Here is a 21,394-nt window from a genome sequence, read left to right as displayed (position 1 = left end):
AACGAAATGACCTTCTGACAGGATCATCATTGTATAATCCTGGTTTTTTTTCTTCCGAAGGAAATCTTCGATTGCCTTGTCATTGCTACGATTGAGGACGAATGAAGCCAAGGCCTAAGCTGCCGTTCCCTAGCAAACATAAAATCGTATCAGAAATGATAACTTAAGTCGTTTAAAATTGTGGTTCGAATCGCAATTCCAACCGCATAGCGAAAAGATCGTATAAAATGTCGTCTGAAGTCAGTTTAAATCGGATATTATAGAAAGTTCGCCATGTCTGTAAATATTAAAATGATTTTGCTCCCGCACGGGCTTCAGTGAGAAAATCATCGTCATGTTCTATCTGCAAGCTGCAGTGCATCCAGATGGTTAAAAATCAGATGGAAATTGAGTAATATTGACCAATGAGAGAACTGGAAAATGTTGTCGCTGGCAACGATTTGAAGGCTCTGAGAGCAAAATCTTGCGCTCTTTTTCGTTCTTCTGATGGCACGAATAAGGTGTCGGATAACGCTACAAATGGTGTAGTTTTCGTCGCTTAAGAAAGAACTGACATTTATGTATGTATAATGATGCGCTTAGTTCACTTCCTAGTCCAAGATCCGGTTCGAAGGACCAAATGTTTTCACTTTTTTTTTCCTTGAACCTTGTCGCAATAGACTGAATGTAAAAAGCATTTTAGTTTATATTGGAAAAAGCTTCGAACATCAGTCCATCTGCATCGGAGAAAAGCTGTTTTCAGATTTTTTTTTTTTTTTGGGGGAAACTACCGATCGCGTTCTTTTCCAAAGCCACCCCATCAACCGGTTAATTTTCCAAAGAAATCAGATACCTGCCTGCCAGTTCTACTTCGGGAAGCATCAGGCGAAACTGACCCGCAGATTTTCATTTGCATTACGCTGGACCATTCCGGCTTTCTCATATAATCTTAAAACACATGAGCCATTTTTACGACTGTATATGTGTACGATGTACTTTGATTCATAAATCAGGCGTGGGTTACTAATTTCCTTAATTAACGCATGCGCTTCGGGGTGCTTCTGGGGTAAAACGGGAATGCACGGCTGAGTTTTACCATCGGAATGAGAAGGTTCAGTTGCGGGCCTTAAAAGTGCCGGAGGTGGCAAATCGGGGATCTTAAGTGCATGCACTTTGGGTACCAGAAAAAAAATAGTTCGGTGCAGTACAAGATTGTTGCAGCAGCATTGTGCTGCACTTTTCTTTTTATGGTTTTCTCATTCCGAGCCAAACTCGACTTGTTGTTCAGCTGATTGAAAGCACATGCAAAGTGATTCCGATTGGAATGGACCACAGGTTGTCAACAGGAATTTGTTAATGCAAATTAATTTCGCTGAAATCGGCTTCATTTGAGAGGCTGTAGGCCTCCAGTTAGTTTGGCTATGATAACTGGAGTTATAGAGTATTAGAAATAAATTTCAGGATTTGCCAGAACGGCGGCTTTAAGGAAATTTTAGGTTTCCTAAATGAATTTTTACTTTAAAGTGACTTATATAAAATGATACTGTTTAATTTTTTTTCTACAACTCAATAAATATGCTAATTTTCCACGTTTTTTTCTCTCTCTGTTTCTAATCCTTCCAGCAGCGTAAGCTGTCACCGACATGGGCAGTGAGCATTACTGCTTGAGGTGGAACAATCATCAATCCAACCTGTTAGGGGTGTTTAGCCAGTTGCTGCAGGACGAGAGTCTGGTGGACGTAACACTAGCTTGCTCAGAGGGCGCCTCCATCCGAGCCCACAAGGTAAGTCCTAAACTGCTTAAATCACCGCAAACGTAACACTTATCACTTCATTTCGGAAATATGCCTATCTGAGTCTGCTGAGTTGCTGGAAGTAGTTATTAAGTGTGGTTAGGTCCCTTCGCTCGAGGGACCCAATCCAAGCCAATCTGCTGAACCACAGATAAGCTGAACCGGGGACAAGAAGTGGCGTAAAAGAACTTGTCGCCCAGGTGCATAATTTTCTTTTAATTTTATACGCTTCGCACCTTCTTCGGTCGTTCTGTTTCGATCCAAAAACCAGAAGATGTTAAGGCAGAAGCAGAGAAGCCCCTCAGGCTGCCGGGTGGTGGCGAAAATTGCAGATATTAAAAATCAATTAGCCCCTGCCAAAGAGAGAGTAAATACCGATAACTGGTTCTGTGGCGTCTGGCGACATCTGTCCACGCGTACGTCGAAGACGATGACCACAAGGAACGTTGAGGCGCACGCGCCAGGCGTAAAATTAAGTCATTGAGCGATAATTGACTTGCTGCTGCTGGGATGCTGCGTGGACCTGCTGGAGATAAATGCTTATCGTAACTCAATTTGAACTCGGGTAGCCAAAACAACGACGCCATCTCTCGCTGCGGGAGATTAATGTTAACCGTTGTCCGTTTATGGAAGTCCTGCTTCTTCCTCGGTGTGGGTCCCTCGGTCCAGTTTGTTCGATCCGTATCGGGCGGGCTTCTCTCCTCTTCGAAGTCAGTAATGATGCGTTGATGGGGTCTTACTCGGGCATCGAAACAAACCGATGTGCCATATCGATGAATCATCGGAGTTCTCCCGTGGCGGGGGAAAAAACTGGCATAAGGATTCCGTAAGCGTTTGGACCTTGCCAATACCAACGGTTGGATGACTTTTGACTCCCTCCTGGAGTCAAGTTTGTGTGGTTTCGACGGAGCATTTGTCTTGAAAATTTGATTTATGATAATATCCTCCATTAGGCTTTGAAGCAAATGGGAATACTAAAGTAATTGAAACTGTATTCAATGGAAAATATTGAACATTTGATGTGGTGCTTCAGAGCAATATCATAGCTGCCAATCCCGCCAGCTTTTCCGAAGCTCTCGTAATCCATGCATGGGAAACGAAACGATCTTCTCATCCTTACACAAAGTACCCTAACTTAACTCAGTTTTAATCTCGATTTGTACTAAACGCATCCCTATTAAATCCTAGTAAAGGCCTTTAACTTCCAGGCCGCTGTATACTTAAAACGGTGTCTTGCGTCCATCCTCTAGGATAGAACTCTGAATCTTCTGGAAACTCATTGTTCCGGTGTTTCTTCAAAACCAGCAAAATTGTACCAGAGCCAAAACTCTCGGAAATTTTCAATCATGTTTTTGCACTGAAGTATGAATAAAATTACAACAATGGCAAAAATGACAAAAATGGCAAAAATGACAAAAATGACAGAAATAACAAAAATGACAAAAATGATATAAATGACAAATAGGACAAAAATGACAAAAATGAAAAAACTGACAAATATAACAAAAATAGCAAAAAAAGACAGAAAAGACAAAAATGACAAAAATGACAAAAATGACAAAAATAACAAAAAAGACAGAAAAGACAAAAAAGAAAAAACTGACAAAAATGACAAAAATGACATAATTTACAAAAATAACAAAATTGACAAATATGACAAAAATGACAAAAATGACAAAAATTCAAAAATTAATAAAAAGGACAAAAAATGATTAAAATGACAAAAATTACAAAAATGACGAAAATGACAAAAATGATAAAAAAAAAAGACAAAAATGACAAAAATATCAAAAAATACAGAAAAGACAAAAATGAAAAAAAAACTGACAAAACTGACAAAACAGACAAAAATAACAAAAAAGACAGAAAAGACAAAAAACTGACAAAAATGACAAAAATAACAAAATTGACAAAAATGAAAAAAAAAAACAAAAATGGCAAATATGATCAAAATGACAAGAATCACAAAACTAATCAAAATGACAAAAATGACAAAAATAACAAAAATGACAAAAATGACAAAAATGTCAAAAATGACAAAAATAACAAAAATGACAAAAATGACAAAAATGACAAAAATGACAAAAATGACAAAAATGACAAAAATGACAAAAATGACAAAAATGACAAAAATGACAAAAATGACAAAAATGACAAAAATTACAAAAAAGACAAAAATGACAAAAATGACAAAAATGACAAAAATGACAAAAATGACAAAAATGACAAAAATGACAAAAATGACAAAAATGACAAAAATGACAAAAATGACAAAAATGACAAAAATGACAAAAAAGACAAAAATTGCAAAATGACAAAAATTGACAAAAATGACAAAAATGACAAAAATGACAAAAATGACAAAAATGACAAAAATGACAAAAATGACAAAAATGACAAAAATGACAAAAATGACAAAAATGACAAAAATGACAAAAATGACAAAAATGACAAAAATGACAAAAATGACAAAAATGACAAAAATGACAAAAATGACAAAAATGACAAAAATGACAAAAATGACAAGAATGACAAGAATGACAAAAATGACAAGAATGACAAAAATGACAAAAATTACCAAAATGACAAATATGACAAAAATGACAAAATTGACAAAAATAACAAAAATGACAAAAATGACAAAAATGACAAAAATGACAAAAATGACAAAAATGACAAAAATGACAAAAATGACAAAAATGACAAAAATGACAAAAATGACAAAAATGACAAAAATGACAAAAATGACAAAAATGACAAAAATGACAAAAATGACAAAAATGACAAAAATGACAAAAATGACAAAAATGACAAAAATGACAAAAATGACAAAAATGACAAAAATGACAAAAATGACAAAAATGACAAAAATGACAAAAATGACAAAAATGACAAAAATGACAAAAATGACAAAAATGACAAAAATGACAAAAATGACAAAAATGACAAAAATGACAAAAATGACAAAATGACAAAATGACAAAATGACAAAAATGACAAAAATGACAAAAATGACAAAAATGACAAAAATGACAAAAATGACAAAAATAACAAAATTGCAAAATGACAAAAATGACAAAAATGACAAAAATGACAAAAATGACAAAAATGACAAAAATGACAAAAATGACAAAAATGACCAAAATGACCAAAATGACAAAAATGACAAAAATGACAAAAATGACAAAAATGACAAAAATGACAAAAATGACAAAAATGACAAAAATGACCAAAATGACAAAAATGACAAAAATAACCAAAATGACAAAAATGACAAAAATGACAAAAAAAACAAAAATTTAAAAATGACAAAAATGTCAAAAATGACAAAAATGACAAAAATAACAAAAATGACAAAAATGACAAAAATGACAAAAATGACAAAAATGACCAAAATGACAAAAATGACAAAAATGACAAAAATGACAAAAATGACAAAAATGACAAAAATGATAAAAATGACAAAAATGACAAAACTGACAAAAATGACAAAAATGGCACAAATGACAAAAATGGCAAAAATCACAAAAATGACAAAAATAACAAAAATGACAAAAATGACAAAAGTGACAGAAATGACAAAAATGACCAAAATGACAAAAATGACAAAAATTCAAAAATGAGAAAATATGAGAAAAATAAAAAAAAGGCAAAAATGACGAAAAGACAAATATTATATAAATTTATTCATCACTTTTGATAAATCGAAAAGCCTTTTTAAAATAATATGTGAGAATTGTCAAAACCCAGAATTTTAGAATCGTTTGCTCTTAAATCAAATTTTCGGCTTCAAAATCCTCACATAAGCTTTCATTGATATTCCACTCTTCACCAAATTCTTCAGGAAAATTTTTTTGACTCACTGTCACGTCTTTCAAATAAACGTTTAAACTTCATCGTTCACTCTAGAAAATCTCTAGAGTGAAGAGAATGAAGATATTGATAGAAAAATGCGTAAAATTACAATCTTTTAAAAACGATGCGTTAACGCAGGGTCCAATAATCGATCGAATTAACTTTTAATGTTTATAATTTTTGTAAATTTTGACAATTTTTGTAATTATTTTGTCATTTTGCCATTGTTTTCATTTTGGTCAAATTTTATGTTTGTAATTTTTGTAAATTTTGTTACCAGGGATGATTTTGTACATTTTATCATTTTTTTATAAATTAATCGCTTTTGGAAAATGCTTAATATTTTTATTCAACTTAACTTATTTTACCAAATTTTTATCAATAAGTACATTATAGCAAAATTGACAATTTAAAAAAAAAGACTAAATTTGAAAAATTTGACAAAATTGTTAAAAATTGCAAAATAGACAAAATTGGCATGGAGACGAAATTGAAAAAATAAACATTAATGACAAAACTATTACCAAAATTAATAGAATCAAGAAAATCGACAAAATTGACAAAAACAATCAAAATGAAAAGAGACAATAAATAAACAATATTGACGAAATTTCAGGGATTAGCAAGAGTGACTAAACTGAAAAATTTGGCCACATTGAAAAACTTGATAAAATACGCTTATTTAACAGAATATACGAAATTGACTTATTTGATAAAAAATGCTTAAATTGATTAATTGGGCAAAATTAACAAAACTGTCCAAATCGAAAAAAGTGACAAATCAGTCAATTAAGTAAATTCAGCCAATTTTTCAACTATGTCAACTTAAGGGGGGGGGGGAAATGAGCCGGTGACGGAGCATTTTCGAGGATGCCTTTTAGAAAACAGGATTTGTTTTGGACGCTGTATCTCAGCACAGAATCATCTGAAGTCAAAAAATTAGAGCAAAATATTTTTAATAGATGTTTTTCTGGACCCCAACGTTTTTATTTAACTTAAAAAAAATTTTATGAAATTTTTGTGGCTGTTTGAAGTAAAAACTATGATTTTTCACGAAAATATCCGCCATTTTTTATCTGTAAAATCTCCCCAAAGTAAAAAAAAAAGAAAAACGTTGGGGTCTGGTATTTTATATGTAGAAAATATGTTCCAAATTTGAAAAGAATAGGATAAGTAGTTTTCAAATGACGATGTCCACGGACTTTAAAAATGTGCTTTCGAGAAAAACGCGTTTGAAGTTTCTGCTCTTGCTTTCTTGCAGTATTAGATAGGAGGAGATAAAGGCCTATAATTTCTACAGTTTTGCTTCAATTGACTTGAAAATTTGACACAACATTCTTGAAATGTTTTACAATAAGAAAATAAAAAAATAAAAAAATCGATTTTTTGAAAGTGTTGGACCCAACCCCCAACCCCCCCCCCCCCCCCCCCCCTTTATTCAATTTCATCATTTTGTCAATTTAGCTAAATTTGTCAACTATCAAAAATTTGTCAATTAAGATAACTTTTTCAGTTTTGTCAATTATGCAATTTTTTTTAGTAATTTTTGAGAATTTTTTCGTTTTTGTTAGTTTTGCATTTTTGTCAATTTTGATATTTTGATAATCTTGGTCATTTTTGTCAATTTTGTCTTGTTGTGATGAATAAATTTATTTTCCTTCTTTCAAATTTATATAATATAAAATACGCTACAGTTGAAAATCTACAACAATCCAAGAGATAGTTTTTCTATGTTGTTTGCGTTGAATCTCGGCAAAAAAGAAATCGTTATAGGACAGAATTACTTGTTCCCATAAAAATTATTGATTGTTTATAAATTGATTCTTTGTTTAAGGTTAACTTCTATAAAAAAAAAAAAAAAAACATGTAATGATCAAAACTGATTGATACAACCCTTAACACTGCTTAGGACATTCAAATGAATCTTTGAAGACAATTACAATACAAGTTTTTTTTAGTTTCGCGAAATTAACGGTTTCGCTATTTTCACGGTAAATTTTTTTTGAGCGCGATAAAATCGAAAAACTACTGTAATTCCAAAAAATCATATTTTGATTATTGAGTTAAGTTATTTGAGAGTAGATAATTGACTGCCTAAACTTCAAAAAATAATCCCAGGTTTAGAATTTTGCTACAGTAATAATTCTACTTTTTATTGAAAAACCTGCCAAAACCGGGCATTTGATTGCAATCATTCAAATCCATAAACTTGTCAATATCCTGAAAAATATCAAGCATTATTCGAAAGCGTCAAGAGAAAGATACACAAAAATCACTTTGAAATTTCATATTTATGTTGATAAAAATTACTCCTCAAAAATTGCTATTGACACCAAACATAAAAATTTATCATTACTATATCAGAATTTCTTGCCTTATTTTGTTACTCATATGAATAAATTCCGGCTATATCCGGGCAATTTTGTACAAAAACCGGGCATCCGGGCCAGATCGGGAAAGTCTTGATTTTTTACTGAATATTTGGCCAAGTCCTGATAATATCGAGCATTTTGGAATGCTAATCCTACAATATTTGAAAATTTTCTCACTTGTTGATTGAAGTTCAGTTCTGATTTTTAATTATATTAATCTCATTTTGGAAATTTGTTACCATATTATTAAAATAAAAATAGAATTCTGTTTTCATATTTTGGACTCTTGCTGAGAATTTTTGAATAACAATTTGAATCATCGTTAGCAATCAAAAATAAAAAGCTGTTTTGAAATCCTGGTTCAATTTTTTTTTTATTTCATACAAAGTTTAATCCATGAATTTTCAAAATTAGGTAAATTATAATTTTCCTAATATGAAAAAGAAAAATATTGAACCATATTGTTTGGTATTAAATCAAATTTAAAATAGTCTAATAAATTTCTGCAACCATGGTTTACATTAATAGGAGTCCAGTACTGGTTTTAAAAATATGAAACATGCCACATTAGGGTGTCCCAAAATTGCATAACTTCTGGGAATCTGGGGGCTCACCCTCCAATTGGTAGATTAGGATGTGCAGAACAAACTTTTGTATGGAGCCGACTAAAAAAAATCATGTTTAGAGGTTCCGCAAGCGCGATCTTTAAAAAAAGTCCACTTTCAAAAGATTTGATTTTAAATAAATTCTGGGTCCAAAAATTTTCATAAAATTTATATATTTTATATTTTTTTAATTTTGTTTGAGTTAAAAACTACACGTAAAAAATACAAAATGAACCGAACTTGTATCAAAATATAAAACTAGCAAGCTATTTTCAAGAAAAAAAAATTTTTTTGGTCCAAAAATTTTGAATTCAACTAACCAAAATGTGTACCAAGCGTAAAATATTTTTAATACCAATGCCATCAAAAGATGCGGATTTTTGTGCACTTAAACTTTGCTGAACAAAACATGTAGTTTGTATGAACGTGTGAACAGCTATTCACGATTTAATGCTTAACAAAAATCACAACTGAGGATATTTTTTATTTAATTTATCAAATTTGTCTTAATAAATACCTACTTTAAAATCAAAATACTTGCAAAAAAAGACTTTGATGGTTTAAAGGAGTCATCAGAAGGCCATATGCCGAATTTAAGCAGAATCGGACAACAGGAAGGGGTTGCACTGAATCTCAAGTGTGAAAGGGATTCTGAGACATAGTGTTCTAAAGAAGCATAAAAAACTGGTTTTTCATCATACATTTTTGTCTTTACAAATCGATTGCTTGATTATGAAGGTTTTATTAAAATTTCAATTAAGACTAACATTTCATCTGAAGACTGCAACTCGATTGGACTTGAAACAAAAAAGTTATGGCTGTTCCAAGATTTTATTTTTGTGGCAAATTGTCGTTTAACACACAATGAGTACTTTTTACTCATTGCGTTTTACAGGACAATTTGTAACCAAAATACAATCTTTGAACAGCCATAACTTTTTTGTTTTGAGTCCAATCGAGTTGCAGTCTTCAGATGAAATGTTAGTCTTAATTGAAATTTTAATAAAACCTTCATAATCAAGCAATCGATTTGTAAAGACAAAAATGTATGATGAAAAACCAGTTTTTTATGCTTCTTTAGAACACTATGTCTCAGAATCCCTTTCACACTTGAGATTCAGTGCAACCCCTTCCTGTTGTCCGATTCTGCTCAAATTCGGCATATGGCCTTCTGATGACTCTTTTAAACCATCAAAGTCTTTTTTTGCAAATTTGATAAATTAAATAAAAAATATCCTCAGTTGTGATTTTTGTTAAGCATTAAATCGTGAATAGCTGTTCACACGTTCATACAAACTACATGTTTTGTTCAGCAAAGTTTAAGTGCACAAAAATCCGCATCTTTTGATGGCATTGGTATTAAAAATATTTTACGCTTGGTACACATTTTGGTTAGTTGAATTCAAAATTTTTGGACCAAAAAAATTTTTTTTTCTTGAAAATAGCTTGCTAGTTTTATATTTTGATACAAGTTCGGTTCATTTTGTATTTTTTACGTGTAGTTTTTAACTCAAACAAAATTAAAAAAATATAAAATATATAAATTTTATGAAAATTTTTGGACCCAGAATTTATTTAAAATCAAATCTTTTGAAAGTGGACTTTTTTTAAAGATCGCGCTTGCGGAACCTCTAAACATGATTTTTTTTAGTCGGCTCAATACAAAAGTTTGTTCTGCACATCCTAATCTACCAATTGGAGGGTGAGCCCCCAGATTCCCAGAAGTTATGCAATTTTGGGACACCCTAATGCCACATTCCCCTTAACAGAAAAAATAAACGGAAAATATTGAAAAAAGTGATCAATATTGCCCCGGATTACGGTATTCAGATTCTTAGCTCTTGAACTTAATTCTTATGCAGAATTAAAACGTAGCAAAGCTTCAAAACGACAATCTAGAACTGAATACTAAGAGTCAGATCCATACTAAGAAACTTATATTCAAATTCAGATTCACAAATCGGATTAAAAAAATGACATAATGAATTCAGATATCAACCCGAAACTTCAAAATTCAATTTATTCATTCATCATTGAGGGCTCTGAAACCGATTTCACATGTTGATTCTCAATTAAAATTCTAATTTTTAATAAGGTTTCAGAAAAGGTATTAAAACTTGGAAACAGATTCAAAATTAAAATTTGAATCTGAATGTAGGTTCAGAATATAGATTCAGAATTGATATTCAAAACTTAGGTTCATATTCAGATCGGAAATGAATTTTACTATCAACATAAAAATGTCAAGATAAAGATAACTATAACGCTGAGGAATTCAAATCACAAGAGATCGCAGACTTATAATTTTAATGCAATCCCAAGCAACCAAAAGTCCCATAAAACAGGCACAAAAACGCTTACGCACGTCCTATTTAGCTCAAAATTTAAGTTCTTATTGATACTTTCAAGTTCCAAAACAAATCTTAATGATCTTCTATTCATCTTCCAGTGGGCTCTTAATTCAGCTTCCAAAAAATCGCAAAATGAGCAAAAAATCTCTCTCTATCTCAACTGAACCCTTGGCTCCGGTTCATATCACCTTCTTTCGATTATTTAGTATGTTCTGTACTCGTGCCGCCATGATGCCACGCGCCGGATTAAAAACTCGACAAATTGCTCAATTGCTTCTTTCCTACATTTCCTACATATATCCCATCAGAATGGTCACTCAATTACTAAATTACGTGTTGAAAAAAAAATCTTACCCGGCTTGGGGATCGAACCCAGATCTTCGTGGTGAGAATCTAACACGCTACCAAAAGACCACGCCTAGATGTTGTTATAACTGAAACTAAAACTCGAAGTGGTGATTTGATTTAGAAAGCACATCAATGCACTTTTTGTGACTTACCAAATCCCGTATCGAGCACTTTTGTGCCCTTTATGTAACTTAAGTCCCGTATAACGTATGTACAGATTACATACGCAACTTTCAAGTTCGTTAATGAGTACATAAAGTTCACGCATGGGAATTGGGCAAAACAAGTCACATACAACGTACATATTAATCACTTTTGCAACTTTCAAGTTCATTTATAAGTACATATAGTTCACTCAAGGGAATTGGGCAATTGATTCTCTTTGTCAGCCAATATTTTACTTTTGAAGCCTTCATTTAAGTGAATATAGGACTTTTGATTGCTTGAGTCTCCAAAACTGATTTGACCAGATAAAAGATTTTCCAAGACTTCTTTAAAAATTGGTTGGAAATAGTTTTAAAAAGTGTTTAAACAAGTAAAACCCTTTTTTTAAAGTCGAGTGGTTGAAGTATCTGGATGTCTCATAAAAACACTGGAACAAGTCTGAATATTCTAAAATTCTATACAGCTTCGCAATATTGATAATTAGTGAAGTGAGCGTTTTAAAGTCAATAATTTAATTTTTAGTTCTTTTGTCTTGATAAAGAAAATCCCTTGCGAGAGCTCTGTAATTTGAAAGATAAAATCTCTAAATTAAGAAAACATTCGTTGTCATACTCAAATTCAAAATGTTACTCTATAATGTTTTTACATCTAATGAAGGATGTTATTTTGAAAATCTGGAGGATATAGTTCTGAAACTTCACTTCTCCCTTGTAGACCCTTGACCAACACAATGCTGAGAATATCCGAACAAATTCGTGCCCAGGCAATAACCGGGGGACAGGGAAAATAAAACCAATATTGCCCCCTCAGCGTCCACAGAGCTTCCTCAATTATCGCATCTAATCATCGGCAGCGTGTTGTCCATTTATTCCCACCCACCCGCGCTTCATTTGCCTTGGCCAATTGTTAGCTCGACTGCCAAGACCGACATCAAGACATCAAGAGGGCGCTCAAATTGCCTTTCAACTTGCGGCGCGAATTGCCATCATTCTCACCTGGGGACTGACTGAATCCCAGAAGTGTTGTTTGTGCCGGTAAACTCACTTGGCTAGAGCCCCCAATTTCCCTGTCAAGATGTCTCGTCGTCGTCGTCGTCGGCAAAATACTTACTGCGGGGTCACGTCGTGGACCCTTCAGAAGAGCATCCGACGAAACGGTACCCCTAATAGAAAAACCAACTAAAGCGTCGTCCGGATTCCTGCTGTGTCATGGACCATTTGCGACCAGGATCTGTCTGAGAGACCCTCGGAAGGGACCCTATCCAGGGGGAGGAATCAAGGGGCAACGGCAGCAAATCTCGCGGAATCGATCTCATGTCTTTGAATTTCAGCTTCTAGTAGGCTCAAAGGTTTCGCGCGCCGAACCAGAAGAAGATCTTTCGCGGAAGGTCCTGGAGGGCAAATTCTCAACTCTAAACCGCTGCAAACTTCTTGGCGATATACGTATGTAGGTATGCAAAACGCGGGAACACGATCTCACCATTGCATTGCGGGGCCAGGAAATAAAATAACCCAAAACTATGGGATGCACTTATTTTGTCCTCTCGAACTCCCCTCCCGATCTTCTTTTTTCTCTCCTCCGGACCAACCGCAACGATTTTCTACTGATTTAATTTCATTCGCTGCTCTTTATTTAGAAAGAAAAGGAAAAAGCAGCAACGGCTAATGGGAAACGAATCCCGGGTTTCAGGAATCCCGGCGCACTAGAAATGGGATCAAGTCTCGCGGAAAAGACGTTACTTTTACTGCAGCAGGAAAAAAACATTAAACGCGGGGGTGGCAACCATTATATTTAGTTAGTTTTTTTTTGTTCCCCCACTGTGCTGTGCTTGACTGAACTGCAGCTGGAGGCCCTTCGTTGCACTATTTGCCATTTTATATTACCGATGCAGATCACGATTTTCGCAGCAGCAGCACTCTAGAGTGGTTTGACGGGGCAGAGGGAAAATCATAACAACAACTAGCTGCAGCAGCGTGGTGCCGCCAAAAAAAAAAGAAGGAAAACAAAACAAATGCCGCCCAGACCCCTAGCAGTTCAGTGCAATACCGGGTGAGGATTCCTGGATCACGCCTTTTGCTTCTAGGATTGCTCTGTCTCGGAAGGGTTTCGGTGGATTAAATTTTGAATTTTTACTTAAAAATCTAGCAATGTTTAATACTTATCAAAAAACTAAAGGAAAAAATTATGATGAACACCCTGAAAAAATTAAAATTCAATTAAGATGCACATACGAAAGACTTCAACAGCAAAGAAACGAACCTGGGAGAAGCATTTGTTCCCTTCTTTCCAGTTTGACTTCTCAGAGAATGGTTATTTTTCCTAAATTTTAGACATGATATGGAAAATAAAAATAGCATTTTAGCTTTGAACGAAAATATAAAAAAAGAATTAAATAAAATTAAAAAAAAATTGAATGTCCTAAAATTTTATCGACGAGATTTAAAAAAAAACCGTGAGCGATTGTACGATTCCTTCAAATTTTAATTCAGAGATTCACTCAGACACCTCTGTTGCTCACAAAAGTAGATCAATGACCGACTTTGTTTGTTTTGCTAAGTGTTGTCAAAATAACAAACGTGACTTAGAAATTTATTTTATTTTTTTTCCTCTAAAACAAAATTTTACTTTTCAAGTATACTTCATCTCAAATCTACATTCCACTATTAGCAAAGGCTTTCCCAATCTGTGTTTTTCCTGTCGCTCTGTCTTTGTTTTCCAGAACCGGAACAATTCGAAGACATTCTCAACAACAGCCTTCCCAAACTGTGCTTATCTTGTCTGAGTTTCCTAAACCAAGCCGCCTTTTTCCACCGGAACAGTCTTAAAATGCTGCGCTTCTTAAGCCGTTTTCGTCTTTATCCATCGGAAGTCCAAATCAAAACAAACAATCAGCAGAATCTGGCTTAAAATCTGCGCTTCCCAAGTCAATTCCGTCTTTTTCCCCCAGGAGACCAAATCATAACAAAGAATCACCAGCAGTAGCCTAAAAAATCTGCGCTTTCTAAGCCAACCAGTCTTTTTCTACCGGACGGCCGAATCAAAACAAACATTCAGCAGCAACTTTAAATATCTGCGTTCCTTGTACCAACCCGTCTTTCTACCGAAAGCCAAATCAGAAAAAGAAATCGTAGCAGCAGCATTAAAAATCTGCTCCCTAAGTGCAAATTCTTCTTTCTACCGGAGGCCGAATCAGTATTTTTCGTAACCGCAGCCTTGACAATCTGCGCTCTCTGTGCTTATTCTTGTTACCAACTACGCCATTATCGTGATTTTACGGCTCTTACGAATCTTAATTCAGAGATTCACTCAGACACCTTCTAGCAGCCTTTAAAATCTGCGCTTCCTAAACCAAGCCGCCTTTTCCACCGAAACAGTCTTAAAATGCTGCGCTTCCTGAACCAATTTCGTCTTTATCCACCAGAATCCGAAATCATAACAAAGAATCAGCAGTATCAGCCTAAAAAATATGCGCTTCCTAAGCTAATCCATATTTTCCACCGAAAGGCCAAATCAAAACAAACGATCAGCAGCAGCTTTAAAAATATGCGCCCATTCCGTCCTTTTCCACCAGAAATCCAATTCATAACAAAAAATCAGCAGCAGCAGCCTCAAATCTGCGCTTCCCAAGCCAATCCGTATTTTCCACCGGAAGGCCAAATCAAAACAAACAATCAGCAGAAGCTGGCTGGAAATCTGCGCTTCCTAAGCCAATTCTGTCTTTTTGGACCAGAAGTTCAAATCATAACAAAGAATTAGTAGCAGAAGCCTCAAAAATCTGTATGTATGTTATGTTCCACCGGAAGGCCAAATCGAAACAAACTATCAGTAGCAGCTAGCTTTAAAAGTCTGCGCTTCCCAAGCCAATCCGCCTTTTTCCGCCGGAAGTCAAATCGAAACAAATAACTAGCAGTAACTTTGAAAATGTGCGCTCCTTGTGCCAATCCGTCTTTCTACCGGAGGCCGAATCAGTATTTTTCGTAGCATCAGCCTTGACAATCTGCACTCTCTGTGCTTATTCTGCCAACATTACGACACAGTGATGTCAACTGTTTTTCAGAAATGTCTGGAAGATTTTGAAAGAATGTGAAAAGTGTGAAAAAGTCTGGATGGCGAACTTTATAGGATATGACCTTTTATTATTTTTTTTTGGTCACCAGATCGCAATATTGCAGTCAGGCAATAACACTTATTACTTCATCATAATCATACAATCTATACTCTACCAACGCCTGAGACTATTGTGGTGATGACGGCGGTACTAAGTTTTATGCTTTACTTCCTGTTTTACTACCATCTTCGTGGCATTCCTCACTCTTCAATTACTTATTCGAATCATTTCCTGCCAATTTACAACGGAAATTTTGAATTTTTACTGTTTTGTCAGAAAATTCATGTCAAAACTCAAAAGTCTGGAAATGTCTGGAAGAAATGACAAAAGTCTGGAAGTCTGGAAACCTAAAAAAAAGTATGCAAAAGTCCAAAAACTCTTGAAAATCAAGAAAAAATGGAAGGTTGAAATCCTTGTAAAGCATTGTCTGACGATTCTTTATTCAGAGATTCACTCAGACACGTCTGTCGCCCACAAGAATAGATCAATGACTTACTTCGTTTTACCTAGTGTTGCCAAAATAACAAACGCGGCCATAGAAATTAATTTTATCTATCTTCAGTGTTGCCGAACACACCTACTAATTAATTTTTAATTTTATTAAATTTGATTTTATATTTGCGTATCTTTCATCTCATCTCTACGGAACGCAAAAACACTTTAACACCCATAGAAGAGATTGTAAACATTCAATTCCGATTGGAGCTAATTCTTTGCCGAAAGTGTGTTAAAATGAACACTGCGAAACACGCACTAAACCATAAATATAATAGATTCAATTTTAGTCCTATGATTGATTTTCTCCATTTAACAATAAGTATTGTAGATTCAACTATACTGGTACAGTTGATTCAACTTTATTGGTAAAGGTGATTCAACTACACTGGTATAGTTGATTCAATTATGAATATAATGGATTCTATTTCATTGTTATGATTGATTTATTGAATTCAACTATAGATATTGTAGAATCAACTAATGCTTATATTATAAGTCATCATATTTACTGTTGATTGTTTTTTGTAGCCAGTTTCTATAAATTATTCTTATTCTTTTTTTTTTTCTTTTATCAATTTATATTTATTTTCGTTTAAAAAAAAAACAATACACTTAACATTACAAACAGGTGTTCGATACACTTAACAAGAGTCATTTAAAATAAAACGGTTGATCCACCGTACATATACAGGATTAGGTATAACATCAGAAACCTGAAATTCCATGGAACAAAAATCGGACTGATAAATATTGTATAGAAAAAGTAATGGTTAATTTAAACAAAATATTGGTTCCATAGTTTTTGTCCCCTTTTTCTGTTAACCCTCATCCGCATTAGATTTCATTACCCTAATCAGCACTTGTGGTGTCAATTTGACACCACAAGCTCAAATCGTTATAACTTTTGGCGTGTTAGACCGATTTAAACAAAACTTACATCAAAAGAAACCTTGTAATGTCAGTAAAATATGTTTAGAACATTATATATAGCTAAAGTTACTAGTTTTCTCGTTATTCAGCATGAAAGAAAAAAAATCCGAAAAAACATGCCTCACGAAAACTGCTGTACTTCATATTTTACACGTCCAAAAAAATATTTGTCTTATGCATATGAAAGCTGAAGTTAATGTCTACATCATGAAGACAAGAAATATTTTTTTAAATTTTTTTTAATGAAATGGTCACAAAAAGTTCAAAAAAGTGGTCTGAAAAACCTACTTTTCATTCGATTGCTAGTAAATACTGTTTGAGCGATGGTAGAGTTTTGAAAAAAAATATGACTACAAAATGTATTAAAATTCCAACATTTTGCTGTCTTTAGATTTTTGAAGCAACAAAAAAAGAGTTTACTGGAATTTTTCAAAGTTCACTACTTTGCGCGATTTTTTTAAAATTGAAATTTCATCTGTTTTTGTGGTCCACCGTCAGGTTGTACCCGGATTATCAGTGCTTTTACTTTGTTTGGACCAACCAAGAGTATATTCATTGGAAAGCACATTTAATCTCCATTCTAGTGAGGTGCTACAATTCACGCTGTGAGATTTCACAAAAATATGAAAATTATAAACATAAAATCATTCCTGAATTTCTAGAACTACAAGCACCTCGTCCACCAAAACGTGTTTGTTTGCTCTCCGAGTAGGTACGGTGGGTGGTGATTTGGTCAGAGAGCGAAGCCGACAGACGAAATAATGATGCGTGTCGTGACTAGCAAACGTGAACTACTGTCAATAGAAAATTTCCAACTAAGAAACGTACGACACGCATCATTATTTCGTCTGTCGGCTTCGCTCTCTGACCAAATCACCACCCACCGTACCTACTCGGAGAGCAAACAAACACGTTTTGGTGGACGAGGTGCTTGTAGTTCTAGAAATTCAGGAATGATTTTATGTTTATAATTTTCATATTTTTGTGAAATCTCACAGCGTGAATTGTAGCACCTCACTAGAATGGAGATTAAATGTGCTTTCCAATGAATATACTCTTGGTTGGTCCAAACAAAGTAAAAGCACTGATAATCCGGGTACAACCTGACGGTGGACCACAAAAACAGATGAAATTTCAATTTGTAAAAAAATCGCGCAAAGTAGTGAACTTTGAAAAATTCCAGTAAACTCAATTTTTGTTGCATCATAAATCTAAAGACAGCAAAATGTTGGAATTTTAATACATTTTGTAGTCATATTTTTTTCAAAACTCTACCATCGCTCAAACAGTATTTACTAGCAATCGAATGAAAAGTAGGTTTTTCAGACCACTTTTTTGAACTTTTTGTGACCATTTCATTAAAAAAAATTTAAAAAAATATTTCTTGTCTTCATGATGTAGGCATTAGCTTCAGCTTTCATATGCATAAGGCAAATATTTTTTTGGACGTGTAACATATGAACTACAGCAGTTTTCGTGAGGCATGTTTTTTCAGATTTTTTTTCTTTCATGCTGAATAACGAGAAAACTTGTAACTTTAGCTGTATATAATGTTCTAAACATATTTTACTGACATTACAAGGTTTCTATTGATATAAGTTTTATATGAAGTTCATAATAATTCAAACGACTTAAATAGATTTTACTTTTGTGGTGTCAAAATGACACCAAAAGTCGGAAAAGGGAGTTTTTTTGTCCAGGCTTCCAGGGTTCGTCCATAAAAAAAGTAAAGATGCAATATTGAAGAACTTTTGAATTCATTTAGGGTCCCCGAAGAAATTTTTGTATTTTGAAGCTTCTGAAAAAAGTTACAAGCCTTCAAACTTGCAATGGTGTCAAAATGACACCCTAATGCGGATGAGGGTTAATCAGCACATCTGCTGTGGCCGATTAGTAGCATCGTTCTCAACAATATGCAGAGGACTTTGTCAGCCTTCCACATGTTACCGTCATACTCCAAGTAGATCCGAAGTCTTCCACTAGGGGCCCCGGCAGTCTTCTTTAGTTGGTTTTTTTGTTGACTTCCTCGGCCGAGAATTTCGGTGAAAGTATTGAACGTATTTTCATGGTACTTAAGAAGGCTTTTTACTGATAGTTCACTTTTCAAACGGTCAACTGGGATGAAGGGTCACGTCGAATTCGGGATTTTCGAGTTTTGCTAGTAACCGAAGCGCAGTTGGCCAAACGATGCCCACGCTGGCTAAGCTAATACATCACTGCAACTGCTATCAGAACACACACAATAAAAAAGTTTCCTCCTGGTCGGTTTTGCTTGTGGATGACAATTATAAAAATATAGTGAAATTTATAATATTTGGAGTTGAATGCCTCTAATCAATCATACAGTTCTTGTTGAACCTATCATATTTATAGTTAAATCAATCATAGCACTATGATTGGATCTAAAATATTTATAGTTGATTGCATAAGGTCTATCAGCAGTTTAAAGTTGAATCTACTTTATTTATAGTTGAATGCCTGATTTCAATCATACAATTGTAGTTGAATCCTATATATTGATAGTTGAATCAATCATACTATTATAGTTAAATCTATCATATTTACTCCTTTTAAAAGCATAGAACTTCTCTAGCTTTTAAAATTGAAGATTTTAAACACATTTCAAGAAAAAAAAACAGTTCTAATGAATTTTGTCTCCCGTTTTCTGTCCTCCGCAACAAATCCGGAAACCTGACTTCTGAATCTTCATCCAAAATTCTGGATCTTTACTTCGTATTTTCATCCTTATCCCTGATCCTGATCTCGAGTCCCTCATTGACTCAAATCCTGAACTGTCATCTAACATTCTTTAAACATTTCAGGATCCTTATCCGGATTACGATCATCATTCAGAATTCAGGATCCTGATTCCGAATCCTGATGCTGAACCAAGATCCTGATTTTAATCCATAATCTTATGTTGATTTTGACACGATCCTTGATTCTGATCCTATATAGTGATCCTTATCCTGAGCTTGGATCTTGATACACTAAGGTTGCCAGAATTTTTCAGTACGTATAAAAGCCGAACAAGTTTAAAATCCTGACAAAACCCAGGCATTTGATTCCATAATTGTTGACCAAAGCCTGGGCAATATCGGGGCAAATTTGGTCATAAATCAAGAAAAAAAAATGAAAATACATTTTTTTCATCAAAATTTATCAACAGATTCTAGGCATTCAAAAAACCTTTCATGATTATTTTTATGAAACTTACTCAAAAAATTTCGCTAAGGACGCAAAAAAAAACTTCACAACACATTTTTTTTTCAAGTTAGATTTTAAAAAAAGAATGAGAATAAACCCGGGATTTTGTTACGAAACCCGGGCAACCGAGCTGGATCGAACTTTTTTGTCATTAAATAAGGATGTCTTTTAAAGTAACAACTTTCTTACACAATTTCAGTAAAAGTTTGTTTTTTCAATACACTTTGTTGTAAAACGAAATTTTACGTCAAAAAATCCTCAACAGTAGGAATTAGGGCCTATCAGATTCTTAAAAAATTAGTAAAAATGTATCTTAAGCAAGGTGTTTTAAGTCAGGTGGTCTCAACAGTCAAATCGCTCGTTCAGCCATATTGAAAAAAGTTTTGATAGCTGGCATAAGCAGCGTGAAACATCGTTCATAACTGGAAACGGGTAGTACCGAAACCGATGCAAAAAACACTGGAAACAGCAACAGTAACGTCACAGTTTAAACCACTACTAAAACAATACTGCAGTTCAATAGCCATTATTCAAATTTTTTGCCTGCCAGAAGCAAGCTGTCAAAATTTCGGCTTCGTTTTGCTTCCCTCCACCGCATCAAACGGTGCAACCTCGTATTATTTTGCCAACTTGAGACCACCTTACTTAACTCGCTTTGGTCTTGAACTAAGAAAAAGTCGATATTAAGGCGTTCGATCTACATTCTTTGCAGTGACTTATGACCGAATTTAAAAAACTTTCTTGATTCAGGACATCAAGTTATTTTTTAATAATTTTTTCCTAACCTCACGCACCGCGTTTCCCGTAATAGTGCATCAGATCCTAGAAAACATTGCCAGAAACAACAAAACAACAAACACTCCACCAAATAAATGCGAGCGAAAAAATTCAAAAGGGAAAAACAGACAAAACGGGATCCCAGCGCCAAAAGGGATAAATCATAGACTTCGTGAGTAAACTTCCGCCCTCCCCTCGAATCCAAATTTCCCTTACAGCAACTCAAGAAAAAAACATACATTTTCTTCTCCGTCGACGCAGAGATGCTCGAAATGTAGCGGCGTGATTCCAGCCCGCTTGAAAGAGTCAGAGATTCATCAAACTCGGAACCAAAACATCCGCTGAACGACCGACGACGACGTCATGTTCTTAATGATCTCTACGCATAATCTCTATCTCGAGGGCT

The 21,394-nt window shown here is 34.1% G+C and overlaps 1 protein-coding gene across 7 annotated transcripts in view; it reads left to right on the top strand.

Annotated features, from left to right (window-relative positions):
- Positions 1 to 21,394, top strand: part of LOC129739847 (protein tramtrack, beta isoform) — a 484,838-nt gene that overhangs the window by 298,038 nt on the left and 165,406 nt on the right. For 6 of the 7 annotated variants that reach the window (XM_055731379.1, XM_055731377.1, XM_055731376.1 and 3 more), the window contains one exon: positions 1,603 to 1,763. In XM_055731379.1, coding sequence (XP_055587354.1) covers positions 1,623 to 1,763 — 141 coding nt within the window. In that variant the 5' untranslated portion in view covers positions 1,603 to 1,622. The remainder of the gene's footprint in view (positions 1 to 1,602; positions 1,764 to 21,394) is intronic. The other variant, XM_055731381.1, reaches the window with a different exon arrangement.

Source organism: Uranotaenia lowii, chromosome 1 (assembly GCF_029784155.1).
Source record: "Uranotaenia lowii strain MFRU-FL chromosome 1, ASM2978415v1, whole genome shotgun sequence".
In the NCBI taxonomy this organism is placed as follows: domain Eukaryota; kingdom Metazoa; phylum Arthropoda; class Insecta; order Diptera; family Culicidae; genus Uranotaenia; species Uranotaenia lowii.
The sequence above is the reverse complement of the archived record's forward strand: the minus strand, read 5'-3'. Positions and strand labels throughout refer to the sequence as shown.